Source organism: Urocitellus parryii, chromosome 3 (genome assembly GCF_045843805.1).
Source record: "Urocitellus parryii isolate mUroPar1 chromosome 3, mUroPar1.hap1, whole genome shotgun sequence".
Taxonomy (NCBI): domain Eukaryota; kingdom Metazoa; phylum Chordata; class Mammalia; order Rodentia; family Sciuridae; genus Urocitellus; species Urocitellus parryii.
In genome coordinates this window covers 210,284,686-210,302,177 of record NC_135533.1, presented here as the reverse complement: position 1 = coordinate 210,302,177, position 17,492 = coordinate 210,284,686, and the positions used below count along the sequence as shown (strand labels likewise).

The following is a 17,492-nucleotide window of genomic DNA, read 5'->3' as shown; positions in this document are numbered from 1 at the left end:
TCTCGCCTTGGGGATCTGGAACGCCTGAGTCCCCGCGGCAGCAAAGTTCTCAGGTTTTCCCACGGACACCAGGTTTTCCTAGGGGGTGGAACGTGTGCGTGGGATACTAGGGGCTGCTTTCAGGACTGGAGTCCTGTAGGCACCTAGCTTGGCTAGAAGGGTTGATGAAGGTCTTGTTCTGTCCTGTAGTTTAGAGACATCGGGTAAACAACCCGTCCTTGGAATGTTGGGAATGACAGGCACCCAGCCTTTGGAATGGATCCCTAGACCCTCCAGTAAGGTGGTACAGGACCCTGAGTCTTTTATGCCCTTTCCAGTTGCTATCAGTCCATCCAGTTTGCAGACATTACTCTAGTCCTGGTCTAAGAAATCCAAAGCACAGATTGCACAGGTCAGCAGGGCCATCAGCTGAGTTCCCAGAGGACAAGGGTCACCTGGCACTTGACTTAAGTCGTGAAGTTTGTGAAAGGAGGGTTTGAACTACCAAAAGGCTCCAGACTGGGGCTCCACAGAGGCCTGAGCGGAGGAGCTGAAGCTTTTTCTCAGCTTTGTGAACATAAGAGACAGGTTACAGAGGACAGCCAGAGTGAGAAACTTTATTAACAATTTCAACAAGAAAATGAGTGAACACACCTAGAAACATGAACAGCATCTCCCCCAGTAGCAGGCAGGGTAGGGGAGACAGGAAGTATAGGCCTGTTTTTCCCCCTCAGTGCTCCAGCAGAAGTGGGACCCAAGGGAAAGGGCCAAGTTTCCTCTGTCCAACTGGGGACCCTGAGAGCACCTCACTCAGGGAAGTCCAAGTCAGCAGCTGAGTGCAGAAGGTTGAGTAGCCAAAGGCCAGGCCAGGGAGAAGGTGAATAGAGAGGGTCCAGATGAGACCCTCTACGCTGACATCACCAGGGGGGTGTCATGGGCTGAGGATTCTGCAGATATGACATCACCACGGCAGAGATGGACAGCCTGAGATAGGCAAGAAGAGTCAGTCCCAGATGATAGGCATGGGTCCCCCCACCCCTAATGCAGGAGTCCCTCCCTCTCTACGCCAAGCCTCACATGAAGCTACTCATCATCTGCTTAGTGTCCTCAGAGCTCCGGGAGTTGGCAAAGCTGATGAAGGAGCAGTAGACAGCGACCCAAGCACACCACTTCAGCTGGGGAAAGGTAGGTGGATTGTGGTTAGCTGGGTGAGAAGCATGCCAAGAATCCCTACAAATGACATCCTCAGGCACCAATGATTTTCCTTTGCACAGCTTGGATCTTGCCCCTCAGGAGTCCCTTAGTCCCACCCCATAGGTTTCTGGTGCTACGACCTGGCATGCATCTCTAAGGCCATATCATATCCCCGTAGACTCAAGAAGACTGGCCTTAGAGATTCCCCACCTGTCATTTTTCCATCAGTTCCTTCCAAGTTGCTTCAAAGCCAGGCTCCATCCTCAAACCCACCCCGTCCCAATTCTGCCCCAGGCCCGAGCTTTCCCCAGCGTGGGCTACATCAACCCAGCCCAAGGCAACTTTCAGGCCACGCCCCCTCGGCTGGAGTCAGACGCCCCTCTTCATTCCGAACCCGCCCCCAGACCTCATTCTCTGGCGGAGCTACTCCCACGGAAACACGGCTCCGCCCACCTTAAGCATGAGGCCGCACATGCTGAAGATCATGCCCAGCAGGTTCATGTAGTCCGGCGTCGGGTCGTCCAAGGCTGGATTACACTCGCTCGGCGGGGGCTTGTACCTGCAAGAGGCTCAAGAGTCAGGGGCGCTCAAGTCACGTCCCTGTAATGAACAAGCACCTTCTTAGGCCCCGACCCGAACCCATAACCTAAGCCCCATTGCCATGACGCTGGAGTCCCCACCTCAGCACTTTGTTTGGCCTCCGTGGGTCCGACATATTGTTCGTGGACATAGCGAGATCAAGTTGCGCCTCTTCCGCTGCGGGAGTTACAGCTTCCGGCGTGGAAATGGAGGGTGGTTTTTAGAGTAACGCGCGCAGCCCTCGCGGTTCGGGTCCTAACCGCGGAGGCCAGGACTACCTGCAGTCAGAGGACGGAGAATGAGAGGATGAAAAAACAACAAAAAAGCCCCTGAAAATGAGGAGGAGGAAAAAACTGAAAATGGGTTTTAGTATTCCCAATACTGTCACCAAAATACTGAAAATTTGAACCCGGAAGTGACAGGAATGGGGAACAATAATAAGGTTACACCCAAAGCCTCCAAATCCCCGTTGCCGACTGGGTGATGCTAGGCGGTGAGGAAGGGGTCCGAGACTATGGCTTTCCCTGAGCCAAAGCCTCGGGGCCCGGAGCTGCCGCAGAAACGGTTGAAGACGCTGGACTGCGAGCAAGGGGCAGTACGAGCCGTGAGATTTAACGGTGAGCGCCCTCATCTTCATTCGGGTCCTCCCGCTTCCTGAGGCCAGCGGCCCAGAACCCCCTCCTCTTGTTCCCCAGTGGATGGTAATTACTGCCTGACGTGCGGCAGCGACAAGACCCTGAAGCTCTGGAACCCACTGCGGGGGACGCTACTCCGTACCTATAGCGGCCACGGCTACGAGGTGCTGGACGCGGCCGGGTGAGCCGGGGAGCAGCCGGGATGGGAGGGCTGAGGCCGGGATTGGAAGTCGCCATTGACCTTCTCTCCTGCACCCCAGTTCCTTTGACAATAGCAATCTCTGCTCCGGCGGCGGGGACAAAGCGGTGGTGCTATGGGATGTGGCATCCGGGCAGGTCGTGCGCAAATTCCGGGGCCACGCGGGGGTAAGTTCAAGCTTGGAGACCCTCAATGGAGTGTGCATGATGGAGGGGACCGTTAGCACGTGGGTGATGCAAGAACATCTGTCCACTAGAGTCTCTCCTCCATGGTCAGTTAGTCCCCAAGCTCTGTCCTGCCGTTTGCCCAGAACCTTTCACCTCTCCACTTCTACTATGTGCCCTTGCTTTAACCGACACTGAGAATCCTGTCATTATCCCAATCCTCCTGAGTAGCAGTTCTCGTTTCTTAGAAGGTGAACACAGTGCAGTTTAATGAAGAAGCTACACTCATACTGTCTGGTGAGTCTGGAACCTTGGTGGGCAGTGGACAGTGCTTACAACTCCATATCTAATCTCACCTTTATGCTGGACTTCCAGGCTCTATCGATTCCAGTATCCGATGCTGGGACTGTCGTTCACGGAGGCCTGAACCAGTGCAGACACTGGATGAGGCGAGGGATGGCATATCTAGTGTGAAGGTGTCAGATCATGAGGTCCTTGCAGGGTAAGTAGATCTAGGACCTTACCCCTCTCCCAGTGTCACTGAGATCCTAGCTGCCTCTGCACTTAGATTAAAATCTGCTCTCAGAACTGGGAGGTGTTGTTCAGTGGGTTCCATCCCCATCACTACAAAAAAGCAAAAAAACACTGCTCTCTTTTTTAGCATGCACAAGGCCCTGCCCAGTGTGTCCATTGCTGATCCCTCAACTTTTATGCATCCTTGGGCTTCATTTCTGTTAAAAATGCCAGTCATGCTCCCACCTCAGGACATTTTCACTTGTTCTTCCTCTGCTTGGACTGTCTCCATTACTTACTCAGTGTATTTGAGCACTTACTGCATACTAGATAACTTCCTTAGTGGCCATACAGCAGTGAACAAAATGGAGAAATAGGGGAAAGCCCTACTCGCACAGGGTAGCTTTGTTGCAGGACACAATTATTTTTTTCAATTCCATGTAGGACTGCCCCATGAGGGAAAGCCATTGCTACCACATGAAGGATTTGGGCTGAAACAGTCCCATACTGTGTACATATATGAATATGTAATAACAAATCTTATCATTATGTACAATAACAATGCACCAATTTAAAAAAAATGTGGGGGGAAAAATACAGACCCAGAGGCTGTTGTCTTTGTCCTAGGACAAAAATTACAATTTTAAGGTTTGTTTCCTTCCCTTAAAGAGATGGTTTCTTAGGACTGGGGTTGTGGCTCAGTGGCAGCGCACTTGCCTAGCATGCATGAGGCACTGGTTCGATTCTCAGCAAATAAATAAAATAAAGGTCCATTAACAACTAAAAAACATTAAAAAAAAAAAAAAAAAGAGAGAGACAGAGTTGGTTTCTCACTACATTGCCCAGTCTGACCCTCTTAGGATCAAGGAATCTTCCTGTTTCAGCCTCCCAAGTAGCTGAGACTACAGGTATACCTGCCCAGTTAGTTGAAAGATCTTTTGTGGTGGTTCTAAGCTCAAACCCACAGACCTGTAATCATGCTAGGCAAGTGCTCTACTACTTAGCTACACCCCTAGCCCAGATCTTAATTGTTTTATTTTTACTCTAGAATTGGGTAGTACTTCATTCTGTAAAACAGAATAAGTGCTGTAGAAGAGGTTGGTTTATACACTGAGAATGGCTGAAGAAAGCAGAAGCAAAGACCAAAAAGCAGATTAGTCATCTCAAAGTCACTTTCTAATGCTGAGGCCATAGCTTGTGATAGAGTGCTGACATGTTCAAGGCCCTAATTTTGATCCCCAGTACTGAAAAATAAATAAATAAATAAATTTACTTTCTGGGGCTGGGGCTATAGCTCAGTGGTAGAATGCTGTACAAGGTCCAAATGGCAAACATCAAAAAACAAAAAAAGAAGGTAAGGTTACTGTCTGATGGGCAAACATATCATTGAAAAAATAATTGATTAACATTAGATTATTTTCTTTATATAAGGATTAAGGCAGAGGACACTTATCAATTTAAACTGGCCTGTTTGGGAAAATTTGGCTATCTTCTCCTGATTTTTCAGAAAGTCAAATGATAATAGTTTTAGTTTGGTGATGTGGAACTTTAGCCTGTGTGACTCCATTTTGATTTTCCAGCCTGGTCAGCTGGGCCCAGTGTAGGAACTTAGTCCAAAACAAAGGTCTCTTACAAGCGGACCTAGTGGGATAGGCTTATAATCCTAGCTACTTGGAAGACTGAGGCAGGAGGATTCCAAGCCTAAAGTTAGCCTGGGCAACTTAGTGAGACTATCTCAAAACTAAAATTTTATAAATAATTCATTTATTTAACTTTATTATATTCTTTGGCTGGGGGTGGGAGTGCTAGGGATTGAACCCAGGGATGTGTAATCATCGAGCCACATACCCAGATTTTTGAGATAGGATCTTGCCAAATTCCTTGGCCTCACTGAGTTGCTAAGGCTGTCCTCAAACTTATGATCCTCCTGCCTCAGCCTTTCAGGTTGCTAGGGTTATAGGCTACACCTGGCTCAAAACTAAAATCTTTTAAATCCATTTATTTATTTATTTATGTTTGGTACTAGGGATCTAATCCAGGAATGTTTGCCACTGAGCTTCATCACCAGCCCTTTTTAAAATTTTGATGGATCTTTATTTTATTCATTTATTTATATGCAGTGCTGACAGTCAAACCCAGTACCTCACACATGCCAGGGAAGTGCTCTACCAGTGAGCCACAACCCCAGCCTCTTGTTTATTTTGAGACAGGGTCTAAGTGGCTGAGGGTGCAGGCCTCAAACTTACTTTCTTCCATTTATTTGTTTACATATATATATACCAGGGATTGAACCCTGGGGCACTCAACCACTGAGCCACACCCCCAGCCCCTTTCATTTTCTATTTTGAGACAGGGTCTCACTAAGTTGCTGAGGCTGGCCTTGAATCTGCAATCCTCCTGCCTCAGCCTGTTGAGTCACTGGAATTATGGCTCAAACTCAGTTTAACAGAGGCCTTGGAATGGAGCTCAGTGGTCGAGCCCTTGCCTACCATGTTTGAGACCCTGGGTTCAACCCCTATACAAATCCCAGTTTGGATGTTACCTACTCAAGGAGGCCTTTCTGTATCTCCCTTGGCCAGTGCTGGCTCCACCATGGCAGAAAGTGCATACGGCTTGGCCCGGGCTGTGCTCCTGGCCTCTATTCAGGGTCTGGCCCCGGAATCAGGAATCACTGGGTATGTATGTTAACTGAGTCATCTGAGTAGTTCCTTCTGATGGCCCTGTGAGGAACTGCCTCTTTCCCTTTCCTATTGAGGAAGGAGGTTCCTTCTCAAACCACACTCAGGCAGCCAATTGCCACGTGGTCCCAGCCCCACCTGGACGTCATTTTTGCCTCACCCAGCCTTAACACAGCCCTTCATTCAGGTTTCCCAGGCTTCTTAGCAGGCTTGGAACCAATTGCTGGGGTCACAGCCATGAACCAGCCAGACCTGGTCCCTGCCCCATAGGAGCTCCTATTCTAGCAGGACAAATGGACAACCATTGGAGAAATAAATAGACCCAATATAATCAAATCAGTGGTGAGGGTCAAGGGAAAGGAAGGGGTAGCAGGAGAAACCGACTTGGGGGCCCTTTAGATCATGGGTGGGAGGTGTGGAGAAGGCCCTGGAAAGGCCGAGACTTGGAAGCTGAGGGGCCACCCAGTGGAGAACTGGAGCAAGAGCAAGTACACTGGTGGGCTGGTGGCACACACCCAGCTGCTAGGGAGGCTGAGGCAGGAGGATTGTGTGTTCAATGCCAGCATCATCAACTTAGTGAGGTCCTACACAACTTAGGGAGACCCTGTCTCAAGATAAGAAATAAAAAAAGGTTGGGGTGTGGTTCAGTGGTTAAGCACCCCTGGTTCAATCCCTGGTACAAGGAAAAAAAAAAGTGCACTGAGAAGTACCTGGCCAGACTGAAGGCAGCGTGATGCCCAAGACCATGGAGGACAGAGATGAAACCAGGAAGTGGTCAGAACCACCTGCAGAGGGTCTAAGTGCCTTAGGAAGAATCTGAACATTTACTTTTCTGAGCAAGGGAAGGCCAGGTTTCTTTCTCTGTGTGTGTGTGTGTACATATATACTCAGTGCAGTTTGATAATACATACATATTATATACTCAGCCTGAGTGTGGTTTCAGAAGGAACTAACCTCTTTCCTCAATAGGAAAGGGAAAGAGGCAGTTCCTCACAGGGCCATCAGAAGGAACTACTCAGATGACTCAGTTAACATACATACTGAGTGTGTGTGTGTGTAATATATATATTAGTTATACATGGACACAATATCTTTATTTTGTTTATTTATTTATATGTGGTGCTGAGGATTGAACCCAGTGCCTCACACCTGCGAGGCAAGCGCTCTACTGCTGAGCCCCAGCCCCAGGGCCTTATGCATGTGAGGCAAGCACTCTACAAACAGAGCTATATCCCCAGCCCCAGCATCTGTACTTTCAAAAGAATTTTTTCATAGACACTTGAAGACTGTAGAGGGAGGCCAGAGCAGCCAAGGAGATGATGCTGGAGGGGGAAGAAAAGGGTCAGGTTCTGAGACCAGAGCCATCTCTTAGGATCTGCAGGACACTGATTTCATAGTGGATATAAGAATCCAGGGATGCTTGCTGGGTATGGGCACATACCTGTAATCCCAGTAACTCAAAGGCTAGCCAGTTCAAGGCCAGCCTCAGCAACTTAGTGAGAGCCTCCCTTAAATAAAAAGGGCTGTGATGTAGCTCAGTGGTAGAGTACTTCTGGGTTCAATCCAAGGATGCTGAAATCCCTTCTAGAGGATAGCATAGTATTTGTGTAGAACCCACTCACATCCTCCTATATTTATCTCTGGATGACTTGCAATACCTGAGATAAACACTATGCAAACAGTTGTTATACTGTATTGTTAGGGAACAATGACAGGGAAAAAAGACCACAGAATCCCTTTTGCTTTTTTGCAGTACTGAGGATTGAACCCAGGGTGTGCACATGCTCAAGCATTCGAACACTGAGCTGCCTCCCTAACCCCAAGTCAGAATACTTTTCATCTTCAGTTATTAGTCCATGGGTGTGGGCCTGTGGATATGGAGGGCTACTGGAGTGTGATCTGGAGAGCATGGGGAAAGGGTGGTCCTGAGGGGCTCCATGGGCTTGAAAAAGGGGGCTGTGGATCTTGGAAACAGATGGAATGGGACCAGTTAGTCCTGGGCCTAAGCCATAAAGCCATTGCCTCAGCAGGCACAATGGTGCATACTTGTAGTCCCAGCTACAACTCCAGAGGCCAAGGCAGAAGGATCCCAAGTTCAAGGCCAACCTGGGCAACTTGGCAAGACCCTGTCTCAAAAAACAAAGGTTGTGGGGACTAGGGATGTATTTCATGGTAAAGAACCCCCAGGTTCAAGGAATATCCTGTATTACAAGAAAGAAAAAGAAACAAAGGAAAGCCGTTTGGTTCAGAATCTCATTTGTGTCCAGGAACTGTAAACCTAGCCTTGCCTGTCAGGGTCTGGCCAGCTGGGAAGACACAGGGCCACTGAGGTTGCCACAGAGCCCTCGGCCCCAGCCTGTGCTTCAGCTGGCTCTACCCACTTCTGCAGATCTGTGGACGGCCGCGTGAGGCGTTATGACCTGAGGATGGGGCAGCTCTTCTCAGACTACGTGGGCAGTGAGTGTTGCGGCATTGGGGACAGGCAGGGACAACAGTGGGCCAGTCAGGAGCACTGCAGCCTCAGCGGCCTGCCCGTTCTCCCCCAGGCCCCATCACCTGTGCCTGCTTCAGCCGGGATGGGCAGTGCTTGCTGGTGTCCAGCCTGGACTCCACCCTGCGGCTTCTGGACAAAGACACCGGCGAGCTGCTGGGCGAGTGAGTGTCCATGGTCATGGGCCTTCCCCCCACCCCACCCCTTGATCACAGAAGCAAGCCCCTCTGATCCCACTCACCCCCAGGTACACAGGCCATCAGAACAAGCAGTACAAGCTGGACTGCTGCCTGAGCGAGCGTGACACTCATGTGGTCAGCTGCTCTGAGGATGGGAAGGTGTTCTTCTGGGACCTGGTGGAGGTGAGCCTCCCCCACCCTACTCCATGCCAGGGCACTGCTCTGCCCCAGCCCTGTGCTCCCCTCAGTCACGCCCATGCCTGAAAAAGAATATTAGGCCTAGGAGCTGGGAGCTGGGAGGAGTGAGGATGGGGCAAGAAGGACATTCCAGGCAAAGGGAACAGCACGTGCCCAGGCTCAGAGGCGGGCACACACCAGGCCAGGAAGGCAGACTTTGGGAAATGTGTCAGCAGCAGAATTCAGGTCAGACAGGGCTGGAAGTGCCGAGCAGAGCTGCTGGACTGGCCCCTGGATGGAGAGCCAACAGCAGCATCTGACCCTGAATGAGATCAGGCTGTAGTTCAGGAAATTTGAGCTGCCTCTGAGCATGGTTTTTAACTCCAGGGCCTGTCCTGGATGTGTCCAGCCTTTGGGAACTCCAGGGCAGAGTCCAGTCAGAGGAAGAAAAGCCAGGAGGCCACCAGGCAGGCAAAATCAGTGATCACGACATGGTCTAGAGGCAGAGCCAAGACCTGCTGGTAAAAGGAGTGAGGTGTTGAGGCCATTAAAGGCCAGGGGCCAAATGTCTGTGGATTGGTGACTGAAAGCTTTAGCCTGGATCTTGGGGAGCGGGACAACCAGACCCCCGATAACCTGCTCCCTACCGTTCCCTCCACAGGGTTCCCTCGCACTGGCCCTACCTGTGGGTCCCGGTGTTGTGCAGTCACTGGCCTTCCATCCCACAGAGCCCTGCCTGCTGACCGCCATGGCGGGCAGAATCCAGTGCTGGCGAGAAGAGGCCTATGAGGCAGAAGGTGGAGCAGGCTAGGCCTGGGACTGCCACCAGATCCAAGGACCAAGACAACTGCAAAGGGCTGCCAGGCACCCTTTATTCTAGAGATGCTGCAGGCCAAGGAGTGGGAGAGGGGCAGAGTCCACAAATTAATAAATAGAGGAGGGGTGAGGCCTTCAGGGGCTGCATCCACTCAGTCCTCATTCTTCTCAGCCGTGAAAGCACCTGCCTTCTTGGCAAAGGTTTCAGCCACAAGCAGGGGGAAGACCAGGGAGGCGTCTGCGTAGACCTGTAGAGGGGACCTAGGTGAGCCTCAAACCCATGGCCACAGCCCAGGAGACCCTGCACCCCACCCAGCCAGCCTCTACCTTGACTGGCTGCGCATCCATCCGGATCTTGCCCCAAGAGACAGCCTCATCCGGCCGGGCACCCGAATCCGAGCCATCAAACTCCTGGGCTGTGTTGATGTAGACAGCATAGTCAGCCCCATTGCGCTGTAGGGAAAGGCAGAGTGGGCCTGGTCACCCAGTCATCAGACAGGAGACGAAGAAGCAGGACATCAGCCAAAGAGACTGAGGGTTGTGTCAGCCAAAGGAAGCCCTCAAAAGTTCTTTTTTTCTAGGGAAGCTTCAAGCTGTGTGTATACAAAATATCAATGAATTTCATCTTTAGACTTGAGTATCTTCCCCAAGATATCTCATGTATATGCAGATCTTCCAAAATAGGAAAAAATATCCCCAAACTGAAACACTTTGGGGCCCAATCATTTCTTTTTCTTTTTTTTTGGAGGGATGTTACTACTTTTGTATCTTCCACATCACTTCGTCTGTTATAGTGAATAACAGATGAGAGGCAACCGTTCAAGAGGGCACCAGAAAACTTTTTCATCATAAAATGTCAGAACAGGTAAGCACTCACCACCCAGCCTTTGGTTCCTTCTGACCTCTGTCTCATCCACACCAGCCTTCTGCTTCCAGAATGGGCTCTGCCCTCAGTTACGCTAGTGAGGAAGCCATGCTACCCTAACTTGGCTGAGGAACCTGGAACAGCCATCTTTGATTTCAGCTTATCCCAAGGCCCATGGGTATTTTCTTGAAAAAGTGGCCAGCAAATGAGGTAGAAAGGGCAGAGATGAAAGACGGAAACTAGCAGAAAAGCAAAGACTGGCTCCCTCACACTAACGGACAGCAGGCCTCCCAAGGCTGAAAACGCAAAAGGCAGTGTGACCCCCACCCACCTAGCTAAGGGGAGTACGGGCCATCAGTTTCTTCTGAAGCATGGGCCACAGTGCAAAAATCTGGATGGCAACTTCATCACCATGATGAAGGTATTCAGGGACCAAGGAAGATGTGAGGCCAGATAGACAGAAGCAAAGAGGGCCATGTTCGAGGACAGTGTTCTGGATACAATGGCAGATTTGGCCCCACAGTCAAAGACGAGGTGGCCCAACAGCATGAAGACCGACATGGCACAGATGGTGTCAGTACTAATGGACTCTGTCAGGGTCTTCCGCACTGGTGAAAAACTGTAGGTGAAAACAATGAAGACCAGGGCACCCAAGTAGCCCATGGGTCTCCCGGCTCTTCTTACGCCCTTCACCTTCATCGATGGGGGTTGAACAAAACATAACCATCAATGAAGATGCCAGGCCAGTTCCAAAAAGCCAGTGGGGACCAGAATACCCTCATCTATATACCACCAGCTGAGCACAGAGACACACGCTGCACAGCTGTTGTATCAACACACTGGACTTGAATACCACAGCCCAGTATTGGCATTTCTGGGCATAAATGTTTTTCCAAAGGTCCACAGAGTTATCAGGGAAGGGCCACCACTCATATAACACCTTCTGCCACTTGGCCTTCTTGGTGCTAGTTACAGGTCAGGCACATGTTATCCTTTCCCTTAAACTCAGGCCAGTTCTGGCCGCATCAAAGAAATCCATGTGGTTCTTTATAAGAATCTTTTTAAAATATTCTTTTAGTTGTTGATAGACCTTTAAGTTACTTATTTCTATGCGGTGCTGAGAATCTAACCCAGAGCCTCAAACATGCCAGGCAAGTGCATTACTGCTGAGCCACAGCTCCAGCCATCTTTATGAAATCTTCAAATGATTTCTCTAGAAATTCCATGCTGTTAACTACCAACTTTTCCTTGTTTCCAAAGGTAGCAACCCATGTTAGGCCCACAATGGATGAGTTGGTTCTCTGAGGCAGGACATCCTGCCCGTGAGATCCTAGGACTGTGTAGTGGGAATAGGTGGCCACCCACTGGCTTCTCCTTCTGGGGCCTAAGCCCAATCATTTCTGATAATGTGTACCTGAGCCAGGTGTGGTGACGTACCTAAGTAACTACAGTCCCAGCTACTCAGGAGCCGGAGGTGGGAAGATTCCTTGAGCTTGAGTTCCAGGTCAACTGGGCAATGAGTCAGACCCCATTTCAAAACAAAATGAAAAACTGAATGTGTATCAACAACCTTCCCCATCTGCTCAGCAGTAGTTACCACCTCCTCTGCAGAGGAGCTCCACCATCCTAGTCCTGCCCTTACAGGGTTCTGGACAGTTCACGACTCAGGCACCATCTGTTCCCCTAAAGCCATCAGAGGGCATCTGAATCACCAATCACATCCTCCTACCTCACTAACCGCCAAGGCCCACACCATTCTTCCTCCTTCTCCTCCTCCTCTATGGCCCTCCTAGCTGTTCCCCGACCACTTTAGCCACCTCAGGGCCTTTGAAGGGAGCTGGCTGTCTTCTCTGCCAGGAACTCTTCCTGGAGATAACTATGAGGCTTGTGGGAGGCACCTCCCAAAACTTCTGCTCAGGTCAGTTCCCAGAAGCCTCTCTCCAACACCCTGCCACATCTCCTGACCCTGCTCCATACTGGGGATTGAACTGAGCTACATCCCAGCCCCTGCCCCGTTGTTTGTTTTTTTTTTTTTTTTTTTTGTGTGTGTGTGTGTGTGTGTGTGTGTGTGTGGTGGTGTGCTGCTGGGGAGTGAACCCAGGGCTTCATGCATGTGAGGCAAGCACTCTACCAGCTGAGCTATATCCTCAGCCCCCAGCCCTTTTCATTTTGAAACAGTGTCTTTTTTTTTCCCCCAGTGTGATACTGAGAATCAAACCCAGTGCCTCACATGTTAGGCAAGCACTCCACCACTGAGCTACAATACCAACCCTGACACAGGGTCTTGCTAGACTGCCCAGGCTGGTCTTGAATCTGCAATCTCTCTGCCCAGGCCTCCCTAAAAGCTGGGATTACAGATTATAGGAGTGGATCACTGCCCAGCTCCAACACCCTTTACTAAATGGCACCCCTTTCTCATGACAAGAAAATCCTGGGGGTTGGGGTTGTGACTCAGTGGCAGAGGGCATGTGTGAGGCACTGGGTTCAAGTCTCAGAACCGCATATAAATAAATGAATAAAATAAAGGTCCATCAACATCTAAAAACTATTTTTAAAAAAAGGAAGAAAATGGAGCCTGGGTGGTGGCACACACCTGTGTAATCCCAATCATTGGGGAGGCTGAGGCAGGAAAATTGCAAGTTAGAACTCAAGGCCAACCTCAGCAACTTATTGAGACAGTCTCAAAATAAAATAAAATGGACTGAGGACGTGGCTCAGTGTTTAAGGCCCCTGGGTTCAATCCCTAGTACCAAAAATAAATAAAAGGGGTCTTGTTATGCTGCCCAGGCTGATCTTGAGCTCCTGGACTCAAGTGATCCTCCCCCATAGCTGGCATCATAGGCGTGCCCCATGACATCACACTAGCCTGTCTTCTTCTTTAGCATTACTGCCACTTGCTGTGCATGTCACTTGCTCTGGAACATCTGTCCCCAGAGGGCAGGAATCATGGCCTGACTAGCCCAGGATGTGGCTGAGGCTTGAGTGGCACCCCCACCAGGGACTATATCCACTCAGAAGGGACCATACCCTCTTACCATGAGGTTGGCATTGGCAATGTGGTGCTTAACCACGCCTCCACCCAGGATGATCATTCCAGAGCGCTTGGCAAAGATGGCCTGCGTGTTGATGAGCCGTAGGTCTGAGGAAAGGGCATGGTCAGGCCTCGGACTGGGTACACCTTCTCCCCCCACCTCGAGGGTTCCAGTGCCTCACCCTCAATGATGTCCAGGACTAGGCCAGGATTCTTGTAGGAATGGAAGAAGATCATGTCACCCAGTGAGCCATCTGTCAATGCTGGGCTGAGCACAGGAATATGGTTCTGAGGGAAGACAGGGCAGGTCAGTAACTGCAGCTCAGTGGGAGCACCCTGATCCCCATTCTAGGTGCATCTTTACCTGCCTGCCTGGCTGGGAACAGTCTGTTTAACTTCTCTGGGCCTATTTCCTCAACTATAAAATATGGATACCAACACCACTTGCAGATGAAGAGGAAGATGTGAGAAAACCAACTGTGACACTTAAGGAGACTGGAGCTTAGTGAGTAGTGGCTCTTGTTACTTTTCAGATTCTTGGACTCCACAGTCTCTAGGGAGTGTAGTCCCTGGGGCCAGGCCCTAGGGATTTGCTGAGCACTGCCACAAACTGTTCCCAGATGAACTAAGAGCACAGCCAAGAAATCCAAAGCTCCAATCAATAGCTGTGTGATTTCAAACAAATTACCTAACCTATCTGTGTTTGACGTTCCTCATCTAAGAATGGGAATCCTGATCATAACAGTAGTGACTCCCCAGGTGTCTTTGAAGTCTGGTGACTTTGCCCCCACCCAGACCCTCACCTTCTGGGCCCAGTAATACACTGACTCTGGGTTGTTGATCTCCTTGCCAAGCCGAGCAATCATCTTGGAAGGTGTCCACTTCACACCCTAGGAGGGAGGGGATGTCAGCATTAATCCCTGATTTCACCATGCTGGTCCCCCCAAGTTTCTCCAGCCCCACCTCTGTGTTCTGCTCCAGCACCATCTGGTCCAGAATGGGCATCAGCCAGTCCTCAAATTTGCAGTAATTGTCATTGGGCACCAGCAGGTTCCCAATCCTGGGAATGGGAGGAATGTAGGCATCAGTCCCCAGTCCCCTCAGCCCAGTTCACTTGCCCATCACCACTCAGGGCCCCCACCTGTTGATTCCATTCTCCCGGAGCTCCTTCCCTTTGAGGCTGAACTCGCCCAGATATGTGGGTGCCAGACACTTGATGAGATCCTCCTCCACACCTCCTGCAGTGGTCACCAACACATCTACCTGCAGCCATAGGACAGCGAGGTTGGCCTTAGTCCTGGCAGGACCCCTAACATCAGCCCTCATTCATTGACCTTTTGTGGGGAGCTCTTCTATTTTACTCTGTGATACTGAGATTGAACCCAGTGCTCTTTCTCTAAGCTGCATCCTCAGCCTTTTTATTTTTTATTTTGAGACAGTATTTCACCTGATTGCTAAGGCTGGACTTGAACTTGCCTCAGCCTCCCCAGTAGCTGGGATTATAGGTGTGAGCCCAGATGCCCAGAGGGAGCAGCACTCTTCTTAAAACTAACCCATATCTCCTCATCTCATTTAACCTGTCAATTTTATTACTCACTGACCCAGACAGACCAAGGTCACAACCCTATCAGATCCCCACCATGTTATGCTGCACAAGGTAGCGAATGGTCTCACGGATGCCTGAACTGATGAGGTTAGATGTATATCCCAGAAAAATGGTGCAGCCAGTGAGTGGGCGGCGGCTTTGGGTCAGGTCTGCGTGCTGGTCTTCATCCTGTGATAGCGGCTCCAGCTTCTTCTCGATCTGTGGTAAGGGCCAGGTCGAGTTAGCGTCTGGCCCCAAACCTCATCACAAGGACCCCAAGTGGGTTTTCAGGGTCAGGTTCTACCTCTTGGCCCCTCCACTCAAAGGATCATTTCTACCAGAAACCAAGAAATGTCTCTTGCTTAGATCCTGCCCCTTTCCCAGTTCGGATATCTGGGCACACGTTAAGGTTTTGCACCTTTTCAGGAATCAGCATCTTTTCCAGTCCAGTTTCTTTCCCGGCTGGAAAAGCAATTCCAAGTTCAAGACCCGCCCTGACTTAGTCTCCTCCTCCAATCCCATCCTCTAAATGCAGTGTATTGCCCCAGACTCCGCCCATTCCAGAACGCCTTAAATCCCCTAGAATCAATCAGGTCCTACCCGCTCCTGATATCAGGAGCTAGTTTCGGCAGTGAACGTAAAGTCCCCTTCCCAGCAGGAGAACCCCCGCCCACTGTAAGCCCCGCTCCCTCCAGCTACTGGGCGGTGTCAATGAAGGGCGCAGGTCATCGGTCCCACAGGAAGTCCTGCCCCCCAAACGCTGCATTGGTTCTACTACACGCCAGGCGTCTCCCAGCCCCCGGAAGTGCTTCCCCGGGTCTCACCATGGCGTTGACTTGCTGCACCGCGCGCCCAAAGTTGGTTGCCTGGAAGCCGGTGGTGCTAAAGGCCTCCAGAAGTGCGTGGTAATCCAGGCCGCGGTTGAAGTCGTAGCCCCGGACCTGGGAGCTCTCGGGCGGCAACGCCGAGCTGTGCTTTAGCACCGCGGCCAGCGCCGCGGCGGGCGCCTCCCCCTCCGGGGAACCCTCCATGCTCCTGCGGCCCGGTTTCCAGCTCAGAGTCGCCCCCGGCCGGGGCTACCGCGGCCTCTAGACGCGTTAAGCCCGCGCACGCACGTCAGAGCCAGAGCGCAGGAAGTAACGCGCGGGGCCGGAAGTTGCTTGTCACGTGACCCTGTGTGGCTCCTGCGGGGCCGGGCGCGACCATATTTGCTCGTGTTATCCTTAATACGGAAGCCAGGACTTAATCTTTTTGGCTTGTTTACAGCTTCTTAGAAAATGTTCATTCCAGGCCTTGCTGCGTGCTGGAGACCTACCGCTTTGTACTATGCTTACCCATTCGTTCTTGTTCCCTAGGGACGAGGGGATGGCTTCTAAGACGGAGTCACAGTTGGAGCCTCTCCGAAGGTGGGGCAGTGACTCCTGGGCCCTTCGACTACACGCGCACTGCCATCCCCATCTTCCCACTGGATGGGGGTCTTCTTTCGCATCCGGGGCAGACACCTCTTCCCTAGAGAGACTGTGAGACCCTTGATAAGTCTGTCTCTCCTACATCCTTCTAGCCATGCAGAGAGGCCACAGGGGACCCCTTCTTTCCTCATGCTGTGTGTGGGGCGTTGTGCTGGGAGCTGAAGACTTACAGTGACCAAGATGTGGAGCCTGCCCTCCTGGAGCCCACAGTCGGACTCGGGGAGGTGGATAGAAACCAAGAGGAGTAAGTGAAGGATATGGAAAATAACAACCCCCAGGGAGACAGGAGGACAGTGTGACCCAGGAGGTGGGGGGAGAAGGCAAACAGTGGGGCCCGGGCTCTGGACTTTCACCCTTTCCCAGCAACAATGGGTTTCGAACTTTCGTAACTGTTTCCCTGATTTGGGCTTTGAACTTGCACAACTGTTTTCCTGACTACCCAACCGAGGTACTGTGCAATGATTCCAGTCTCCCTTATTATGATCCAGATCTCACTTAAACACTGTAAAAATCAGACATCACACCCCACCCCGTAATCAACCGCCAGTTTCTCCCCTGAAAATATGCCATTCCGCTGCTTAATAAAGAAAGCTTGCTTATTCCTTGAGGTCTGATCCTCCTCTCGGTTATTTTTCTTTCAGTAAGTGCTGTTGAAGAATTCAGCAGTGATTCGAGAGCCTCTGGGTGGGAATGAATGAAGGGGTTGGTATCCTTAATTGGAGGGACAGATGATTAGGGAAAGATGTCAAAGAGGTGACATTTAAGAAGACCAAGAGGCTGGGGATGTGGCTCAAGTGATAGCATGCTCGCCTAGCATGCGTGAGGCACTGGGTTCGATTCTCAGCACCACAAAAAAATAAAATAAAGATATTGTGTCCACCTAAAACTAAAAAAATAAATAAATATTTATTTTTAAAAAAAAGAAGACCAAGAGAGAC

General features: G+C 50.6%; 3 protein-coding genes, 1 long non-coding RNA gene and 1 pseudogene across 6 annotated transcripts; 2 read left to right on the top strand and 3 right to left on the bottom strand.

Moving 5' to 3' along the window:
- Positions 1 to 578: 578 nt before the first annotated feature.
- Positions 579 to 1,957, bottom strand: Wdr83os (WD repeat domain 83 opposite strand). The gene is made up of 4 exons (XM_026399608.2): positions 1,854 to 1,957; positions 1,627 to 1,732; positions 1,057 to 1,154; positions 579 to 963 (listed from the first exon to the last, which is right to left on the bottom strand). The coding sequence occupies exons 1-4, from the start codon at positions 1,901 to 1,903 to the stop codon at positions 897 to 899; spliced, it is 321 nt and encodes a 106-aa protein (XP_026255393.1). The 5' UTR covers positions 1,904 to 1,957; the 3' UTR covers positions 579 to 896.
- A 217-nt stretch (positions 1,958 to 2,174) lies between these two features.
- On the top strand, positions 2,175 to 9,775 carry Wdr83 (WD repeat domain 83). Its single transcript, XM_026399607.2, has 9 exons — positions 2,175 to 2,369; positions 2,448 to 2,568; positions 2,648 to 2,753; positions 2,999 to 3,047; positions 3,126 to 3,252; positions 8,331 to 8,398; positions 8,488 to 8,596; positions 8,680 to 8,794; positions 9,450 to 9,775. The coding sequence occupies exons 1-9, from the start codon at positions 2,267 to 2,269 to the stop codon at positions 9,597 to 9,599; spliced, it is 948 nt and encodes a 315-aa protein (XP_026255392.1). The 5' UTR covers positions 2,175 to 2,266; the 3' UTR covers positions 9,600 to 9,775.
- On the bottom strand, positions 9,647 to 16,408 carry Dhps (deoxyhypusine synthase). 3 transcript variants are annotated; one of them, XM_026399604.2, is made up of 9 exons: positions 15,910 to 16,407; positions 15,140 to 15,304; positions 14,642 to 14,763; positions 14,464 to 14,560; positions 14,304 to 14,390; positions 13,683 to 13,788; positions 13,505 to 13,608; positions 9,932 to 10,057; positions 9,647 to 9,852 (listed from the first exon to the last, which is right to left on the bottom strand). In XM_026399604.2, exons 1-9 carry the CDS (start codon positions 16,114 to 16,116, stop codon positions 9,757 to 9,759), a joined length of 1,110 nt encoding a protein of 369 aa, XP_026255389.1. In that variant the 5' UTR covers positions 16,117 to 16,407; the 3' UTR covers positions 9,647 to 9,756. The 3 variants fall into 3 exon arrangements, with proteins under 3 accessions (XP_026255389.1, XP_026255390.1, XP_026255391.1); XM_026399605.1 differs by lacking the exon at positions 15,910 to 16,407 and adding an exon at positions 15,504 to 15,679; XM_026399606.2 differs by lacking the exons at positions 9,647 to 9,852; positions 9,932 to 10,057 and adding an exon at positions 10,076 to 10,197 and having other exon boundaries at positions 15,910 to 16,408.
- On the bottom strand, positions 10,210 to 11,508 carry LOC113190409 (phosphatidylinositol N-acetylglucosaminyltransferase subunit C-like; annotated as a pseudogene).
- On the top strand, positions 15,894 to 17,161 carry LOC113190382 (uncharacterized). Its single transcript, XR_003301777.2, has 2 exons — positions 15,894 to 15,983; positions 16,441 to 17,161. It is a non-coding gene; the product is annotated as an uncharacterized LOC113190382 (long non-coding RNA).
- Positions 17,162 to 17,492: the final 331 nt, after the last annotated feature.